This window comes from Equus przewalskii, chromosome 27 (genome assembly GCF_037783145.1).
Source record: "Equus przewalskii isolate Varuska chromosome 27, EquPr2, whole genome shotgun sequence".
Lineage (NCBI taxonomy): Eukaryota > Metazoa > Chordata > Mammalia > Perissodactyla > Equidae > Equus > Equus przewalskii.
The window spans coordinates 29,222,402-29,242,680 of record NC_091857.1 but is presented as its reverse complement, the minus strand read 5'-3'; the positions used below and the strand labels follow the sequence as shown (position 1 = coordinate 29,242,680).

General features: G+C 51.8%; 1 protein-coding gene across 3 annotated transcripts in view; it reads right to left on the bottom strand.

The window, feature by feature from the left end:
- Positions 1–290: 290 nt before the first annotated feature.
- The window catches only part of EVA1C (eva-1 homolog C), a 117,716-nt gene continuing 97,727 nt past the window's right edge, over positions 291–20,279 (bottom strand). For 2 of the 3 annotated variants that reach the window (XM_008534557.2, XM_070597119.1), the window contains exon 8: positions 19,520–19,810. In XM_008534557.2, the coding sequence (XP_008532779.2) occupies positions 19,662–19,810 (149 nt within the window). In that variant the 3' untranslated portion in view covers positions 19,520–19,661. Of the gene's footprint in view, positions 1,205–19,519; positions 19,811–20,279 lie in introns of those variants that run through there. The other variant, XM_070597120.1, reaches the window with a different exon arrangement.

The following is a 20,279-nucleotide window of genomic DNA, read 5'->3' as shown; positions in this document are numbered from 1 at the left end:
AAATTTCTAGGAAAACAAAATGTACCAAAATTGCCCCAAGTAGAGATAGAATGTGTATGCAGACAACTTCCACAGAAGAAAGAGAAAACTCTAAACTCACACACAAGATCACCAAAGGATTCTGAAAAGAATAATTGATCTTGATTAATTGATTAAAGATTAATTGATCACAAAGCTGTAAAAACCATTACAGAGCACAGAAAAAGAACGTAAGCTTCTAAGTTACTTTTATGAAGATAATATACTATTCCTAGCACAGTTGACAAAGATAGTCTTGTATCACTAATAAATACTGATGCAAAAATTTTTAATCAAAATATAAGCAAATAGAATCCAAAACACATTGAATACAACATATCATGACCAAGTGGGATTTATTCCAGAAATGCAATGATGGTTTAATGTAAGGAAATCTATCATAGTAACAGTGCTAGGAGGAAAGGCATATGACCATGTTCATAGATGCCAAAAAAGCATTTGACAAAATTCAACTGCCAGCTGACTCCGGCTGTAAACCACAAACCACACTGTGCAGATGATTGGCGTCCCGCCACATTTCAGCTTGCTCTTAGATATTCCTCCAAAACACAACCAGAAGGGGGTCCCAAGGTGGTTCTTCAGAGCCCCCTCTCTGTGATGAGCTTGAGTTTGGAGGATGAGGTTGAGGAGCTGAGGTCAGACAAGGAACCCGGCTCGACCTCAAATGTGTGAGCAGTTAAAGAGGAAACAGATCCACAGAGCTCCCTCTCGGGAGCAGACCAAGGAGGTGTGCCCCCTCACCAAGGGCCACAGGAGGGCAGCAACCCGCCTACCACCTCCCGCCCCCAACCCCCCAGCCTCCTCGGTCTGTGGGTCAGGGCCCCCATGTGAAGCTGGGTGCAGAGGAGCCTCAAACACAAAGGGTGGAAAGCACAGGAAGCTGAGTGGTGAGGAGGAAAATGCCTGAGCTTTGCGTTCGGATCAGGGTTTGAGTTTAGGCTCTGTATTAACCTGCTTGGGCCGCCATTACAAAATACCACAGACTGGGGGCTTAAACAACAGACATTTATTTTCTCACGGTTCTGGAGGCTGGAAGTCCAAGATCAAATGTTGGCAATTCTGCTGTCTCCCGCAGCCTCTCTCCTTGGCTTATAGATGTCACCTTCTTGCTGTCTCCTCCCCGGGCCTTCCTCTGTGACACATAGCCTGATGTCTCTTCCTCCTCCTATAAGGACACCAGTCCAATAGGATTAGAGCCCACCCTTATGACCTCACGCAACCCTGATTCCCTCTTTTAAGGCCCTATGTCCAAAGACAGTCACATTCTAAGGTCCTAGGGGTTAGAGCTTCAACATGAATTTGGAGGGGACACAATTCAGTCCCTGACAGGCTCTGTCATTTAAGAGTTGCGAGGCCTCGGGTCATTTCTGAACCTTATAAGCTTCGGTTTTCTCCTCTGTACAATGGGAATAATGACATTGCCTATTTCACCCATTAGGACTGCATTTGGCAGCAGGTACCAGACACACCAACGCTGGAACTTAACCAAATAGGGGTTCCATTTTGCTCAGTAGCAGGAAGCTGGAGGCAGGCGGTTCAGGGTTAGTGCAGCTGAGAAAACCATCAAGGACCCAGGCTCCTTCTGGCTTCCTGCTCCAGCATCCTTGGCTTGAAGCTTTCTTCTTCGTGGTTGGAAGAGGCTGTTGTATATCAGGCAGGAGGACAGAGAAGGGGCAAAAGGCAGGAGGCCACAGTAAGGATGCCACTTGTGTCTGTCCCCTCCTGGAAGAGTTCCTAGAACCTCCTCCAGCAATTTTCCTTCTGTCACATTGGCCAGAACTGACTGTTTCCTCCACGCTGGCTGGAGAGGAGTGTGGAGCAGTCAGGGCTTCAGCCAGGCTCATTGCTGCCTTGAAGGATTGGAGTTCTGCCAGCAGGAGGAAAGGAAGCACAGACACTAGATAGAGAGCTACCCAGATCTGCCAAACCTACCTCAGGGTGGCAGAGACCATTGAGATAGCTTGTCTGAAGCAAGCGAATAGTGGCGGAATATCCTAAACCGTAGCCATTAATTCAACAAGTCAGGGCTAAAACCATAAACTGTGTAAAATTCAACCGTGTGTTATTGCAAGATCAATAAAAGGGCAAGGTCAAGGCTGAGCAGCCAACTGGCTGAGCATTTCATGGTCCAACTGCTTGATCCAAGTCTGTCCTGGTCAAAATGGAGATCTGGCATCTCCAGTGGCAGTTGTCCACTAGCTTAAATATGGATGGGGACAATGGGGGCTCCTATGACAGCCTGGGACTTCCAGGATAGCAGCAGCCACTCCAAGCGTCTCCTGGCTACATTGGCATCAGTCTCCTTAGGCCAGTGGAGGGGGCTAGCCCATAGCCTACTGCTGATCCTGCTCCTGCTCCTGAGATGGGATCACTGCCCTCGTGTCACCTGGCCTCACCTCCCCTGCCATGGGCTCACACACACATAGAAGATAAGAACTTTAGCCTGGTCCTGTGTGAGAGCACAGCCTGGGGGCAGAAGGGGTGCAGCCAAGGTTTTACTGTAGAAGTAACAGTAGTAATATAAGTAGTAATGGTGGTACTAGCAGTAATGGTAGTAGTAGAGGAGGAGGAGTAGTAGTAGAGTAGTAATAGCAGCAGCAGCAGCAGTAATAATAGTAGTAGACTAGTAAAAGCAGCAACAGCAATAGTAGCAGTAATAGTGGTAGTAGTAATAGTATTAGTGGAGTATCAATAGCAACAGCAGTAGTAATAGTAGTAGTAGTACAGTAGTAATAGCAGCAGCAATAATAGTAGCAGTTGTAACAGTAGCAGAGTGGTAGTGGCAGCAGCAGAAGTCATACTAATAGTTGTAATAGTAGTGGTAGAAGAGTAGTAATAGTAGCAGCAGTAATAGTAGGAGTAGTACAGTAGTAATAGCAGCAGCAGTGATAGTAGGAGTAGTAGAGTAGTAATGGCAGCAGCAGCAATAGCAGTAGTTGTAATAGTAGTAGTGGTGGTGGTGGCGGCGGTGGTGTTAATGGTACTGTTACTGTCTGTGCTTTGGTCACGGGAGGCAGCCCTCCCAGCCCTGAGGTGTGTTCACCACGTGCTTCTGATGCTTTGATGTCTGGGGCCTTGCCGAGCTTGGAGGGGCTGCCCCTCCTGGGTCAGCTGGTTCCTAGAGCTAGCAAACAGCTCCCCTGGGAGCCCACCTCTCCTAGGCAACCACCAATCCAGAGCCCACACAACCTCCTCCTGCTCTGGGCTCCCACAGGCTCTCACACACAAGGCCACCTCGCCCCCTGCCCTAACCACCCCAGGGCCAGGTACCAGACAACGGGGGACAGCCCTAGGCCCCAGAGACTGCCAAAACTATTCCAACCAGCCCATCCCAGCCCCGTCCAGCCTGCCTACCCGTCTTGTCCACTCCTTCCTGTTAAACCGCTGTAGAGGCTCTTGCCCACATTTTCTCCCTCGGCCTCCAGACTGGCCCTGGTGCTTCCCTGTGTGGCCCTGCATGGCGCAGAGTACCCCGTCCTCTTGGCAACTGTAACACTCTTTCCAGCGGCAGCCATCTCCTGATCTGATGGCCTCACGGCACCTGAATAATAACACCGCCCACACTGTAAAACATGAAGATGGCACAAAAATATGAGCCAGCACAAGCCATTCAGGGACAGCTCGGGCCTGGGGTCGTTGCTGAGATTGTGGTGTGAAATGTGGCCTCAGGCTGGCTACCTGCCTCTGCCCAGTGTGGGAGGCTACGGCTTCTCCATAGAGACGGGACGCACAGGGAGTGCTGGACGCCTGCCACCTCCTCCAGCACGTGGCCCTTCTTGGCAGCTCTTCCCACATGGCTATCTGACCCATACCCCACTGCCCAGCGCCATCTCACCCCTTCCTTGTCACGCTAGTCAGGAGGCTGGCGGCAGTGACTAGACATCTCGCCTCCCAGAAGCACTCCGTCTGAACCCATATTTGGGGAACGGAGGGGAAAAGCAGCAGCTAAGTTTAGAAGCTCAAAGCAAGGCTCACGCCCTGTGAACCCAGATGTGTTCTGAGCTGTTTCAGCAAAAGGAAGTTTATATAAAGCCGTGGGAAACGTGGCACTTCCTTTGATACAAACACGGCCCGGTTACACATGAGCTCAAGACTTTGTCACTGCGAGAAAGAGTTCCAATAGCTGGAGACCAAGCCCACCCTCGACCAGAACATGCGGTGGCAGAGGAAAATCAGACGAGCAGGAGCCCGCCCTCAGCGGGCCTGGGGGTCCTCAGCATGGAGGTCAGACACCCACGAGGAGCAGCTCCCCAGCTGAGATGGAGCCGGGGTGGGTCGGGAGGTTAGTCACACACCAGGCCCACACCGATACACGGCAACCGTCGGGTGACACACATGGTAGAATTTCCAGAAGTCAGTGTTCCACCTTCTCTGTGGAGCTAACTATTTGTTTCCACTGAAGCAAGACCCTCTGAGGACTCTGCCACCTGCCTGAGCATTTCGAGGTTTTCCATCTGGCTGGTGGAACAGACACTACTATTCCTTGTGTGTGCTGGACACAGCTCCTTCTGCTCCTTGTAGGTGGTTTTGTCCCTGGCCTCAGGTAGCCCCCCACATGCACCTGCTGATCAGTTCTCAGCTGCATTCTCCTGGGACCCTCAGCTCATCTCTTGGTTCTCTGTGCCCCTCTCTGGTCTCTGACACTCTGTCCTGGGGGCTCTAGCCACTTTGGTCCCCCTCGACCCTCAGCTCCACGTCTTCGCGCAGGTTACCACCAAACCCCCCTGGTTTGTCCCTCCCTCGGCTGCCCTCAAGGCAGAGAGCAGGGCAAGCTCTGTCCTTCCCTGCCGGATGTCAACAACTTGAAGACGTGACTTCATATGTTTTTTCCATTGGTTAGTTCTTTCAGGTCGGAGGGTGGATCGAGTCTGTGTTCCTCCATCTTGGCCAGAAACGGAAGTCTCAGGATGCCCCTGTCAATCAAACTTTGTGCTCCGTATAGATCTACCGTCATTAAAATACGAACGTTTAAAGAACTATCCTAAAATAAAACAAAGCTCACCAATCACTAAAAGCAACACTAAATGTAATTTGGTTTTGGATGCTCGAGAAGGTGGTTTGGGGTCTTAGCATGTTTTGTGGTCTCCAAATTGGGCCTCTGCCTCTGATTTCTCTCCGCTCCGGTTCTGCCTGAATCCCACCGCCAGCCCCTCATTCGTCGGGGTTCTTGGGGGCAAACAACAGAGACGAGAGTGATTCACTTCCGCAGGGAAGTAGTGTCCTAGTGTCCTGGAGGGCTACTGACTGGCTCAGAGGATCCGTGGGGGGCTTAGAAAATGGGCAAGACCCAGGAAGCCCAGACCATGGGCAGAACCCCGCCCCAGGAAAACCTTAGAAGGAAACCACCACGCTGCCGCTTCAGACACTGGACGCCCCTTGCTCTGTTCCCTCCCTCTTCTCTTCCCTTCCTCCCGCTTCACAGTCCTGGGCAGCCTCCCCCCCCCCCCCCCCCCCCCCCGCCCCCAGTAGCTGAGCTCCCCGCTTAGGCTTTAGCAGATGGCGGTCAGGGAAGGCAGAAAGCCCTCCTTTGTTGCTTCCGTAGCAGGAGGCAGAGCATGAATCCCGGCGGGGCGCATCCCCAAACCTCAGAAGGCGGCTGGTGTGGTGCTGGGTGGCCAGAGAATGACAAACGCCCACTGGCCTTTGGTCACCTCTAGGGCTCCCCTCTGGCTTCAGAGTTCCGTCTGAACTCCTCCTTCTGGTGAGAAGGGCCAGTCCTGGGTCACAGTGGATGCTCAAAACGACTGGCTGGCACCATGATCTGGGACCGCACGGCCATTCCATGGTTCCCTACCTCCGGTGATGCAGGACCATCATCGTTGCCTTCCCGCGCCCCACGTTCCAGGCGAAGGGAACTGCCCGTCCTTCCCTGTGGTGGCCCCGATGAGCACACCGTCTTCCTGGCATCTGCTTCCCTGGGCTGGCGCGTCCATCCCTCGGTGCGGTGCGGCTGGCTAAATTCCCACAGCTACCCCCTTCCCTGGGGAATTGCCCTCTGCCAAACAGAGCCACCTCGCTGGGGGTTAGCCCTCCCTTAATAAACCCCTTGAACGAGAACTGCCATCTCAAGTTCTCCTTTTAGGGGTCACGACCCAAGACATTCCCCAAACAGCCTCCTCATTTCTGGTCTCCACCCCCGGCTCCGGCTGCTCCCTCTGCGCAGGGAGACCCTCCTCCCGACACACTTCTGCCTCAGCAGCTTCTACCTGTACTTCAGCAGCTCGCTCCACGACCGCCTCCTCCGTGAAGACGCCCTGCCTGTGTAACGAGACGGAGACGGGAGAAGATGCGCGGGTTACGCCGTTCTGATTCTTCAGGGATGGAGCGCGAGAAATCCTCGCTCTCGTAATTAATTATCGGGCACGAAACCGAGGTGACTGGCCCCATCGAATGTTCGAGATACTGCGTTAAGTGCTTCATGGACCACAGCAGAGACTGCAGTGGACTCCCTAGTATTTCTTCTCTGTTCTTTTGTAAGAGAAGCCCCAACATTCAGCTGGTGCTGTGGCTAATTCAAAGGAAAACCACATTTGCCAGCTTCCCACTAAAGTGTGGCTCTGCGATTCTGGCCTGTGGGCTGCAAATGGGAATTGTGTGTGCGACTTCGAAGGAACTTTCCTTCTCGCCCGCCCACCCTTCTCTTTCCAGCCAGCTGGAATCTGCAGGTTATGATGTCGCTGGAGCTCCGACACCAGGGCCCATGAGGTGGCTTTGAGAAGGGGAGCCACAGCGCGGGGCCGCCACACCTGCACTGGATGACGCAGCTCTTGACTTCCTGAGTGCGGGAAGAAAATAAACTTGCATCTTGGGGTTTTTCTGCCTCTCAAAGCTGAACCTCATTCTGACTACGACACAAAGGTTATCTCTCCTTGAATCTTCGTATGAATCCTGAGGTCGGTGTTGTGATTCCTACTTTGGAGATGAAGAAACTGAGTCTCAGAAGGGTCCATAAACTGCTCAGATGCAAAGAAGGGGAAAGTCAGGACTTGAGCCCAGGTTTAGCTACTTCTGAACCTACGTCCTTCACTGCTTTGCTCCGTCCTCTCCAGCTTGGCAGGGGGGAGGGAGGGGCACATACCAGTGGGGCGGGAGTACAAAGTACTCCCTGTCCTTGGGAAATAATCACTCACGTCTGTCTGGACTGTTGATCAGGAAACATGATGCCAGCTCCTAGTCTATATCCTCTTTATCAGGGCTGCCATGCACAGCTGTTCAGGTTGTGCACAGCACAAATGCTCCTGGTTAAGTGGATGTGTGACCCACTGAGACCCCTCCTACATGGGCAGCTTACTGAGCCTAGGGACAATGGGCTATGCATGGACACTTCAAATAACTGGTCTGAATTAATGAGGCATGGGCCGAGTCCTGAACTCAGCGCTCTGCGACATTGTTGGGGCTCCTGCAGTGACCAGCTGGATTGCCCCAGTGCCATGTTGGACTATGAGATGACCTTGGAAAAGAAAGCCACATATAGCAGAACAACAAGATACAAGGAGCCTGGGTTTGTGACTCCAGCGGCTACCATACCGCTCAAGATTGCCGATGTGTGTTCTTCGATACTGATCAAGTCACTAGTTTCAGAACTTGGTTACTTGCAGATGAACCCAATCTAATGGGTACGGCGACACAACGCATCTCTTCCTCTCTCCACACTTATGCCTCCTTCCCGCAACGCTTAATGTAAAGAAGAGAAACCGGAATCAGAATGGATAACGTTGCCTTGGGCTCTTGCAAACCAAGACATGACTGAGGCGATGCCTCGTGCTGGAGCGTGGAAAGACTGAGGGGCACCCGCTGCCAGAGACAGACAGAGCAACGCTTCAGGGGTCTTTGTGAGCTCCACTCTCCAAAGGAGAAACGAGCCAGACGCTGTGGCCCTGGCTGTCAGATTGACAAGCGTGGGAACCGCTGATTGCTCCAGAATCAACATCCAACCTGGCAGCCTCCTCTGTTCCTCCACTGAGTGTTTTCTGCTGGCAGCTCTAAAGGGTAAGTTATTGCTTCAAGCACCAATCAACCAGTGAGCGCTGAGAGAGAAGAAAAAGAAGCTGCTCGCTGAATGGGCGACTCTCGGGGGAGGATGAGGGAGTAATTTTTGAATCAAAAGAAGAATCTTTTTAACCTCGGAGTTGGGGCAGTTGAGCAGCGCCCCTTCTGGAGCAGCCACGTGTCAGTTTGGGCTGTTTGGGTGCTTGCTTGTGATGGCGGCAGGCAGAGGACCAGGGGGGAAGACCACGGGCTTGTGCTCCAATCCTGACATACAACTTGCCGGCTGCGAAATCCGAGCGAGCTACTTTACATTGTCTGCCTCAGTTTCCTCCTCTGTGAAATGGGAATGATGATGGTGCTTCATTTCTTGGGGCTGCCGTGAAGACTAAATGCACTACTCCTTGTAAAAGCACTTACTTAGTGTGGCCCAGAGAAAGAGTTCCAAAATTTCCATTATTATTCACAGTTTCAGGAGACGTGATTCGAAGAGAGTCAAATCCTCCAGAAGCCAAGTGAGAACTGAGTTCTCTTGGACCGAGGGAGATGCCAGACCCAGAGCATAACGGCCTCAGTCTCAGGACACAGCCTCCCTGAGGAAAGACGTCCATCAGGCATGGGTCCAGCCAGGTCCAGGCTGCCACAAGGTCAATTTCAATAGGAAGTTGTTGAATGAGAAACGTCACAAGAATGGAGAGGGTCCACGGCTCCGCGTGCCCGTGATCTGCTTGGGGGCCATCCTGGGTGGTCCTATCATGCCCTTTGTCCCCATTTTTGATGGTCCCAAGAAGCCCAAGACTGCTGGGGTCTCTCATCCCAACCCCACTTCCCAGCCTCCCCCTCTTCCCGAATCCTTCCATTCAGCCCCCAGGATACTGGGGCGCATTACAAAATCCCCCGTCACTCACCCTCCCATTAACTGTCTCCTTCCCTCTGTCCCATCTAAGGCCTGGATCTCCCCTGAGGATCCTGAGGGGCTGCTTTCTCTCCCACACCCCTAATTCCTAGATGGGGCGGGGTAGGTGTCCTGGTTGCTTCTAGATCGTACTCTTCTCTCCTCCCTAAAAACCTTGCCTCTGACACGCCTTCAACCCCCCGGGGTCTTTGTCCAGTACTTTTTGTTGCCCTCTCACTGCTCCAACATCTGAACCCCCCTTACAGACTTCAGGGCGCCATTAAACCACCCCAACAGGCCCAGTCAGCTCCCACACTCCACTTTGGCAAACTTGTTTTGCAAAACCCCAACCATCACTAAAAACAACATTCCATGGGGCCAGCTTGGTGGCGCAGGGGTTAAGTTCACATGTTCCGCTTCAGCGGCCTGAGGTTTGTGGGTTTGGATCCCAGGCATGGACCTATGCACTGCTCGTCAAGCCATGATGTGGCAGGCGTCCCCCATATAAAGTAAAGGAAGATGGGCATGGATGTTAGCTCAGGGCCAATCTTCCTCAGCAAAAAGGAGGGGGATTGGCAGCAGATGTTAGCTCAGGACTAATCTGCCTCAAAAACCAACATTCCAGAGTAGCATGGCGGAGAGGACCCCGCAATCACGGTCACAGGGAAGGGGGCCCAGATAGCCCAGCTCCTTCGACTCCTCTGTTCAACGCCACTGTCACCCCTCCTCTCTCACCACATCTCTGCCCTCCTCCCCAGCCTCCCCTGCTTCCTAATTCACTGAGGAAACAGCTGCCCCCATCAGAGAGATGCTCCACGTGCTCCCACCGCCACCTCCCCCTCAGCAGGCATCTGTCCCCCATTTCAGTTGACAGATTGTCCAGGCTCCCGCCAAAGCCGCCACCTGGTTCCCACGATTCTGCCCCACCAAGGACACAGCTCTGGCAGGTCTCCCCTCCGTCTCCCACATCATCAGTTTCCCTACAGCAGCATCCATGAATCCACACCCACGTGATATCGGTCCCCGTCTGAGGACAAATCCTCTCTGGCCAGTAACGAATTTGGTTGTCAGAAGGGTCTCTTCCACTTTTTGCTTCCTCAGTTGAAAATTAAAACTCACAAATCACGTTTAAAGAATTCCTCAATCTATTACTTTATTCTGAAGACTCCTTTGGATTCAACAGCACGTAAAAAAAAGATACTATATCCACGGACACATGGCTTTTAGGAATGCTTGGCTACTTCAACCTTAGGAAATAGTAATGTGACATATTGCCTTAAGGAGTCAAAGGAGACAAATCTTATTATTTACACAACTGCAAAGGTATCTGATAAATCAATACCCATTCTTGATAAAACAAACAAACCAAAACAGCTCTTGCTAGTGCATGAGATGAAGGACACTTTCTCAACATGATAAAGAAGGAAGAAGAGCTAATGTCATGCTTAACATTGATATATGTGAGCAACATGTCCCGGGTGTGTCCTCAGAAAAGTGGATCCAGGGGCCGGCCCTGTGGTCGAGTGGTTAAGTTTGCGCACTCTGCTTTGGTGGCCTGGGATTTGTCGGTTCGGATCCTGGGCGCGGACCTAGCACCGCTCATCAAGCCATGCTGAGGCGGCATCCCACATAGAGGAACTAGAATGACTTGCAACTAGGATATACAACTATGTGTTTGCACTTTGGGGATGGAAAAAAAAAAAAAGAGGAAGATTGGCAACAGATGTTAGCTCAGGGCCAATCTTCTTTACCAAAAAAAAAAAAGAAAAGAAAAGAAAAGTGGATCTGGTGTTTTATATAAAAAAAGATATCATGGTGTATTAGTTAGAGCAATGTCACAAACACTAGCATTTTGTTGGCTGAACACAATTGGGATGTATTTCTCCCTCGTGGAATAGTCCAGTGTGGATGTGCCTGGTCGGTGGGCGGTATTTGTCTATTCACCTGCTGGAGGGCATTGCGGTTGCTTCCACGTTTTGGCAATTATGAATAAGTGGCTATAAACACCTGTGTGCAGGTTTGCTTGTGGACGTAAGTTTTCAGCTCCTCTGGGTAACTGCCACGAAGCCCGACTACTGGATCGTATGGTGATATTGTCTGCACCGCTTCATACTCCTATTCCTACCTAGGGCCCTTGTCCCCTCGACACCCGCTGTGTCCCTGTGCAACCCACACCCCGTCTCCTTTGTCTGTACACAGGTGCCCTCGTGTGTGGGTTTTCCCCCTACGGCTTCAGCGCAGGGCGGAATGGGCTGCAGCCTTCATTCCAGGAGGACGAACTCAGGCATTGAAATAAATGCAGGGCTGAGGGTGGCTGGGGAGCCTGAGCCAAGCATGGGCCGACTCACACAAGTATTCGGTTTCACTGTTAGCTTAATTTCATAAGCATGAATAGCAATGTTTATATGTATTTTTTGAATTGCGGTAAAATACACGTAACGTAAAACTTACCATCTGAACCTTTTCTAAGTATACAATTCAGTAGCGTTAAGTACATTCACATCGTTGTGCAACCAATCTCCAGAACTCTTTTTATCTTGCAAAACTAAAACTCTGTACCCATTAAACACTAACTCCCCATTCCTGCCTCCCCCGGCCCCTAGAACCCCCATGCTGCCTCCCGTCTGTATGGATTTCACTCCTGTGGGGAACTCATATAAATGGAATCATAGAGTGTCTGTCTTTTCGTGACTGGGTTATTTCAGTCAGCATAATGTCCTCAAGGTTCATCCATATTGTTGCATGTGTCAGAATTTCCTTCTTTGTTAAGACTGAATAATATTCCCGTGTATGGGCAGACCACATTTTGTTTATTCATTCATCTGTGGATGGACTCTTGGGTTGCTTCCACCTTTTATGGAATAGCTATTGTGAATAATGCTGCTATGCCAATGTTTATATTTTTTATGGGTAGGAATTACACAGCCCGGCATATCGAATTAGATTTTTTTGTACACAAATATATTGCTTTCACTGTTTGCCTAGATGAGTGTGAGAATATGGGATTTTAAAAAGACATTACCTCCTGTGATCTTCTCCCTGCCAGGTCTCTCCTCCTTGCCCCCTGCAGGGCGCTGGGGGGCTGGGCAGTGGGGAGGTGATGGGCTGTGACCTTGGGGGGGATGGGCAGGCTCTGGCGCTGCCCAGGAGGGAGTCATTGACGGGGCACAAGGTGAGGTGAGCCGCGCCCTCTCCAGGGAAACACACAGGAGGCAGGAAGGGCTCTGAGCCCAGGGTCTAGCCAGGTTCTCTTCCATCCTCCAGCTCCCCACCCCCCACCCCCATCTTCCCTTCATTCAAACTTCCTGTGAATTCTGTGTGAGTGAACCACCTCCTGGTGAACAGAGAGCGGAGAAAGGAAAATTTCTTGCCTTCTCAACCAAAGCCAGGTTTTTCTCAACAAGCAGAGTGACAGAGAGCAGGTGGCAGGGAGCACCCTGTCAGGGCTGGAACAACCTGGCGGGTCCTCAGGCCGCAATGGCCACCGGCTATGGTGCCTGGCGCTCTGACATCGGGCCCTGTGCGAGCACTTTGCTCTCCTGACCTCACCTACTTCTTGTAAAAGCCCTCTGTGGTGGCGCTCCTGGGATTTCTATTTTCCAGAGGAGGAAACAGAGGCACAGAGGGGCCAAGCAAGCCACCTGAGGTCACGCAGCTACCAAGTGGTGAAGTGGGGTTTGAACTCAGGTCAACTGAGGCCAGCATCTACTCTACTGACCCCTACACTGGCTGGGCTCCCTTCAAACTTACGTAGACGTCAACCTGCAAAGTGGAAACAACACCTCACACCCTGGTCACTTTGAAATGTGGTTTTAAGGATTGAGGGAGAAAGCACACACCCACAGGCACACACCCCTGCACATATGTGCACACATGAACACACGTACATGCACTATGTGCACACACGTGCATGCACACACATACACACATGTGCTCGCACCCATGCATGCAATGCACACATACATACACACAGAGACAATTGTGTGTTTGTCCTTCAAACAGCTAATGAGTCTGCTGGAAGGAACACACGAGCATACGGAAGGATGGGAGCCCAGTTTCCTTTGTGAGAGGGAGAACACGACGCTCTGTCTCAGCGTTGATACGACTGGAATTTGAAGGCGCTGATAGATCCTGCCTCCCACCCCCGCCCATGAAGCCACCTCGTGTGGGATCCAGGCTCACCCCCGTGCTGGAATCAGGGGTGGAAAAAAGGGAACCCTCATACGCTGCTGGTGGGAATGCAAACTGGTGCAGCCACTATGGAAAACAGTATGGAGATTCCACAAAAAATTAAAAATGGAAATACCATATGATCCAGCTATTCCACTACTGGGTATCTATCCAAAGGAAATGAAATCAACCAGGGATGAGGCACTGAAGCTGAAACAGACAGATGACAGCTGTGCTTGTGAAGGACAGTTTGAACAGCCTCCCGTGAGCAGGAAAAGTCACAGTGGAATAAGATGGAGCCTTACCAGGGTGAGGCCGGTGGACGGGACCCTCCCAGAACCCAGGTTCAGGCGAGCAGCCTGGGGCGGCCTCGGCAGGCCCCCAGGGGCCCGGCGCCTCCACAGCCGCCACATTCTCCTTTCTTTTTTTCCAGGGTCACATTCTTGGGGGCACTGAATATGTCAACCCGACATTTCGTAGTTCAGCCATCCAAGTGCAGTAAAGGGCATTATCTGAGACTGAAAAAGTATATTTTATATTCGCACACTTGACTTTCAAGACCTTGAATGAATCTTGCTGAAATATTCACCTTTGGGTTTAGTCCAAGTATGGGAAGTTTTAGTCCCAATTGCCTTTTCTTTTTCTTTCTTTTCAAAAGAATATTAAAAGTGACTGAAAAGAGGGATTTAGAAATGAATGGCTATTTTTCAACATGTCTTATAAAATGAAAAGGAGTAAACGCTATAATATTTCTTAGAGACAGGGATTTAAGGAAAACGAGATTTAGAACCCCGTGGCTGGTTACTGCGAGGTGAGATTTCTGTCCTGACAGCCCTCGGTGTTCAGCACGGCAGAGTCAGAGGGGAGGCGAGAATGGGGGTGGCCACCCATCCCAACTGCCCAGGACTACACTCTGGTTTTATTTAATTTTTTAATTTTTTATTGTTATTGTTTTTGCTGGGAAAGATTCTCCCTGAGCTAACGTCTGTTGTCAACCTTCCTCTCTCTCTTCTTTTTTCTTCTCCCCAAAGCCCCAGCACGTAGTTGTAGATCCTAGTTGTAAGTGCTTCTAGTTCTTCTATGTGGGACGCTGCCACAGCCTGGCTACTGACAGACAGCTGGTATGGTTCCACGGCTGGGGACCCAACCCTGGCCACCAAAGGGGAGTATGCCGAACTTTAACCACTAGGCCATCAGGACTGGCTCTACACCCTGGTTTTAGTACTGAGAGTCCTGCATTGTAGAAAACCCCTCGGTCCCCAGCACCCAGGATGGTGGGTCACCCTAGATGAGATTATTATGGATACGAGATGTGCTCGCAAACCCTACTCAACCCAGCCCAGCCGGCCCAATCCCCTGTCAGCTCGACTTCATAGCACATCTATGTTAGGAACTGTGGATGTAGATGCGCTATGAAGTTGAATTGGCTAACGAGACAAGAAATAACAAGTGTCGGAGAGGATGTGGAGAAAAGGGAACCCTCATCCTCTGCTGGTGGGAGTGCAAACTGGTGCAGCCACTATGGAAAACAGGATGGAGATTCCTCAAAAAATTAAAAATGGAACTACCATATGATCCAGCTATTCCACCACTGGGTATTTATCCAGGGAACATGAAATCAATAATTCAAAAAGATTTATGCATCCCTATGTTCATCTCAGTATTATTCACAATGGCCAAGACATGGAAGCAACCCAAGTGCCTATCAATGGATGAATGGATAAAGATGTGGTAAATATATACAACGGAATACTACTCAGCCAAAAAAAGACAAAAATCACGCCATTTAAGACGGCATGGATGGATCTTGAGGGCATTATGTGAAGCAAAATAAATCAGACAGAGAAAGACAAATACTGCATGATTTCACTCATGTGTGGAAGATAAACAGACAAATAAACACCTGGATAAGGAAAACAGATTGGTGGTTACCAGAGAGAAAGGGAGGGCAAAGGGGTAAAGGGGCACACGTATATGGCGACGCATAAAAACTAGACTATTGGCGGTGAGCACGACGCAGTCTATACAGAAACTGAACTATAATTATATACACCTGAAATTTATACAATGTTACAAGCCAATATAACCTCAATAAAAATAAAATAAAACAAGAATTGTATGCAACGCCAAGTGCAGGAATTTTAGAGGGCTAAAGAAATAACTTGATTCCCACCCCAGTTCTAAACTGTTTGGGAACCTCCTGTCCCCTGCGGGACTGATAAAGCAGAGGACAGAGACCAGGGCTGAGGCTGTGGCAACAGAGGCTTCGAGCAGCCCCAGAGTAAGACCCAGGCAGCTGTGGACGACCGCGGGCCACACACTGGCTGTGAGCTTCCGGAAGGTGGGACCTTCGCCTTCTTACATTAATATTCCTAATGCTGATCCTGACGCAAAGGAGCGCGTAATAAGTAGCCGTTGTACTAGAGAGAACTGTCACGGTAAACACGCAAAGAGGAGTGTGTGCACATGTGTGTGCATGCTTGTGTGTGTGTGCACGCATTTGGGGGAGAGAGATGTCACGAGGTGAGGCCAGGGCCCAGCACGACCAGCCTCCACAGGTGCCCAGTCTGCAATCACATCAAGTGCCTTTGCAGACTCTGTCCCCAGTGCTGAGCGTGGGGCAGGTAATTGCTGACTGCCACCAGCTGGGAGCCCATAGTTTGTCCTCAGCCTCCTCTCCCCCAGGCCTTCTTCCACGTGTGAGTCCAGGCCAGGATCTCCTGCACAGTCACCTTAGAGACTCTCCAACCCCACCTTCCCCTGCCCCCTTGTCCCCGCCAGGGACCCTTGGATCAGTGGAGAAGAAGAGTCCTGGGGGCTGCCTGACACCAATCATGACCAAGGAGCCAAAGGGCGCAGCTGGAAGCGTCGGCTGCTTTGCCTTTATGCTTCCTTTCTGCCCAGCAGCAAATCCGCTCTGCGGTTACGTCCTCAGCCTTTGGGTCTCTCCTTTCTTGCTCTCTCCTGCACCCATGTACACTCTTTATTTCCAGAATCTGCACCGTTCTCTAAGCAGACCCACACCTCTGTGAATGGCCTGTTCCACCTCACCTTCCGGAAGTCCCGTCTTTTATTCTAATGACAAAAGCTGTGGTCTGCTGCCCACTCACATGCTGTGCTGATCTTGTGGCAAGCTCCAGCAGGAGTTTCACGAACACTGTTGACACAGAGAGACTATGCTAACATTTTCCAATATTGCTATAATGATAGTAATACCTGGTATTCGTAAGCACTTAGCAGTTGTCGAAGCCAATGTCATGTCTATTTTCTCCTTTGATCCTTGTCACAGTCCCACAAGAAAGCCATGAAGATACACGCAGTCTCACATACGCAAACTTTTGCTTGAAGCTTCAGGGGATTCATCGACCTCTGGAAGAGCATCTGTGGCCCCCTAAGAGTTCCCACACTTCAGGATAAGAAGTTCAACATTTTAATAGGCTGGTGGCATGACCACCCAGCCACAGACGCTCGGGGTGGGGCAACAAGAGGCAAGCTGGGGAGATCCAGGTGTCACACGGGTGAGGCTGTCAGTCAGCAAGAACCGGAGGGAGAGATGCTGGCAAGGACCTGGACAGGTGGCACAGGGAAGGAGAACAAGGCTGAGACTCGGATAAAGCAAGGGCGGTGCCTGGGGTGCAGAATTTAAGGAGGGGCCCACTCACTGTGAGGGTCACCCCAGTCCTGGCCTTGAAGGAGGAACCCAGCAGGAACCCAGTAGCCTGAAGGGGGCATTGGGCTAGGACGAGTCCCAGGGAACTGTGACAGTGGGGCCCCAACAGGAAGCAGGTGGCATATTCACTTTGGAATACTTCAAGTTTGTTTGCAAAGGAGAGGGCAGCAGGGAGGGGATCGTAAGGCCTCGTGTGGTGGCTGGCCTTTAACAACGAGCAGCTGGTACCAGGCCTGACGGATGAGCGTGACTGATGGAGCCCAGAGGGAAAGTGAGGCTCTGACACGGGCTGTTGTGGAGGGGCAGGGGGTTTTGGATGGGGGACACGGCCAGCCAGGGTGACCTGGCAAGAAAGATGCTGGGAGAATAAATTCCTGACCTCCCTCTCAGCTGCTGCCGGGGCTCCCTACCGGCTGAGCCCAGTGGGAAGTCGAAGGGCAGGGGAGACGGGTGACGATGCTCAGGGTGCAGGACAAGGTGGAGATGGCTGGAGGAGAGTGGAGAGAAGATGGTTGGGGCAGAGGGAAGGAATTCCGTACAGGGCAACAAACAGCCCACATGTGGGAGCTGGGCTGTGAGAGAGGAGCAGGAAGATGATGGGGCCCAGGAAGCCCAGGCAGGGCCCAGGCCAGTCTCTCCCATTGAACCCCAGGGGAGCTTGTGCTGGGAATGCAGATCCCTGGGCCCCGTGCTCGGAGATTCGGACTCAGCGCCTCTTGAGTGGGCTTTTGGAATCTGTCCTTTTGGACATCTTGAACCGGTGTCGGAGAGCCCTGGGCAGGGGCTGCCAATGCCCTTGGCTGATGGCCACGCCTGGCCCCTGGTGCTCGGGGTCCTTGGCCTGAGAGTCAGGGGGCAGGAAGCCAAGCAGATGAAGATGGCTCAGCTTCACGCCTCCAGAAAGCCCAGACCCATCTGCAAGCCTGTCCTGAATCTTGCGCTTTACCTCCTTCCTCTTCCTCTCTTCCACTCTCTAGAGGTGGCGTGGGCAGGCTGACCCAGAGCAGGTAACCTCAGGCATCTGCCCACAGGGTGAGAAGCTGGGGTGCAGAGGCTGGGGGTGGCCAAACCAAGGAGCTGCTTCTGAGAGGCTGTGAGCAGGAGTGTTTGGGGGCCACCAGGACCCCTGCCTGTCTTTGTCCCTGGGCTGGCCGCCCCTCCACTGCCCAGGGCTGGCCAGCCTGGCGCGTGACAGCCTTCTACAGTCTCCCCTCTGGGCTCTGCTGTGACCTTCCCAGCCTGCTGGGGACCAGAGGGCCAGGGCCCTTGCTTTTGGGGTGTGTCTCTGCTGGGGCAGCTTACAGGGAGGGAGCCCCAAGATGAGCAGAGAGGGGCCCAGGGCAGGCGCTGGCTGCTTGGAGCTTCCCTGGACCCTGGGCCAGCTCTCCCTTGGAAAGAGGGCGCAGGGTTCGAGGTCTCAGCCACACCTGACTTGAGTCTGCATGGGAACCTGACTCAGGGCTGGGGCCAGAAGCACTGCTGCCCTTGAACTCTCCAGAGCTGAGCATGCGCCAGGGACAGAAGACCGACTCCCAGCCCTTCCTGAGGTTGACCTGGTGTGAAACAGAAGAGCCAGGTGCAGCGAGGCAGGGGAACAGCTCCCAGGATGACATCCTGAGGCCCCAACGTGAAAGGAGCCCAGGCCGCTCCGCCCGCTCAGCTGCTGGCAGAGACTCCATCCGACCTTCCCTCCCCAGGCCAACCTTCCCTCAGGTGCAGGCGAAGCCCCCTCTCTCATCCTGCTGCAGTGCTAGCCCCCGTCCTGCCTCCCCTCCACACCGATGGTCTTGCTGCCCTTGGTCTGGAGTGGTTAACTAATGCTGTCTGTGCTGGGCATGTAAGAGGGTGTGGTGTCCCCCAGGGGCACCTTCAGAGGGACTGAAGACTCTGCGACACGACCCCTGGCTCCTTCACGAGGAAACCCAGCTTCTGAGACCAGGACCCCACGACTCTGACTCTGACCTAGAGAGCCGGTGCCTGCCCTCCTGTGGAAGATTTGAGGTTCAGGACAGAGAGCGATGACTTCCTCCACTGTCTCCATGTTGGGCCCTGGGGGCCCATTATCAATGCCCAGTGGACAGGTGGGCTAGGAACAGAGACCAGGGTCAATCACTGCCCCAGGATGCATTCCCGGGGCCAACAGTGTCAGTGAGAGCCTCTCTCTAATTCTCTCTCTTACTGTGCCCTGTGCCTTCTCTTCAGTCCTTACAGTTGGTAGTTGTAGCTTTTATTGCATCTATGTGTTTAATGTCTGTTGCCCCCACCAGAACGTGAAGCCCCTGAAGGCAGGGACCACATTTTGTCCCCCATTTCCAGCGCCCAGCGCAATGCCCAGCATAGAGTGGAGCTCAGGAGAATGAATGAACGATGAACGAATTGACAGAGGGATGGATGGACACAGCCTCAGCCAAAAGAAGAGAGAATAGGATGCTAGGCCTGCTCTGGGTCTGGGAGAGAAGGGGAGTCGGTGCCTTTTGTGGAGCTGGGAGGTTGCCACAGAATCTGGGGATGACCCAGTGCTTCCTGATCCAAAGTTGGTCATGACTAATCTTTTGTCAGTTTGAGTCAACACGGATGTGAGCTCCGATCCCAGAGCCGAGAGGGCAAAGGATGTCATGGAGGAGATATAGAGGTGGGCTGCAGGGGTGCCATTTATCCAGACCAGTCAGGGGCGCACGGCTGCTTCACCACCAAGAACCTCTTTCAGGGTTTTCCCCTCACAGATCCCATATTTTGAAAGACTTCGTTGTTAAACAGCGTTAGGAATAATCTATTTATTTTCACATTTTTTATTAACTAAAGACATCTGTAACTTCCTGATCATCCTTCTTTCCAGTATGAGATAACAGAGTTGAGATCATTCCAGCCCAAAGCAAAGTAACTTAATATTTTCATTAGCCCTTACAGCCAGATGGTGGGTCCCTGTATGATTTCCATTAGACAGTCTGAAAATAGCTCCAGGTCACCCATGGACAATGGCCCTTCCGCAGTAAGCCATCGGTATTCTTGGCCTTTTCTGTCTCTCTCCTTGCTGGGCTCCTCAGGACCTGCTATATGAGAAACAGAGAAGGTAACTGCTATAGACATACGCTTCCAGGATTTAGTGCTGTAGGGTGAGCAGAGGAAGAGAGAGAGAAGGAGAAAGTTCATACTCATAAATACTCCTACATGTTGTATGTAATAGGCTGAGAAAAAATTCGATGGACCTCGTGACTTCTAAATTTCTTTGCAAGAAAGGTTAGGAACATTTTCATGGTTTTTTTCTTTCTTTCCTTTTGGTAGCAATCATTAAGTTGACAGCACTGCATGGGACACTGAATTCCACTGAGTCTTGACTTTGACCCAGAGGGAGCAGGTGAAGAGCCATTGAGTCTCGAGTTCCTCCCAGGGGGGTTGGTATCTTCCGAGGATTCAGCCCCTTGATGCCCAAATGTTGGGCAAGAGAAGCGAAATGATGGGTAGAAGACTTGCGTGTGGGTCTGCCCCTGCTCCACGGGCATAACTGTGACTGAAGAACCA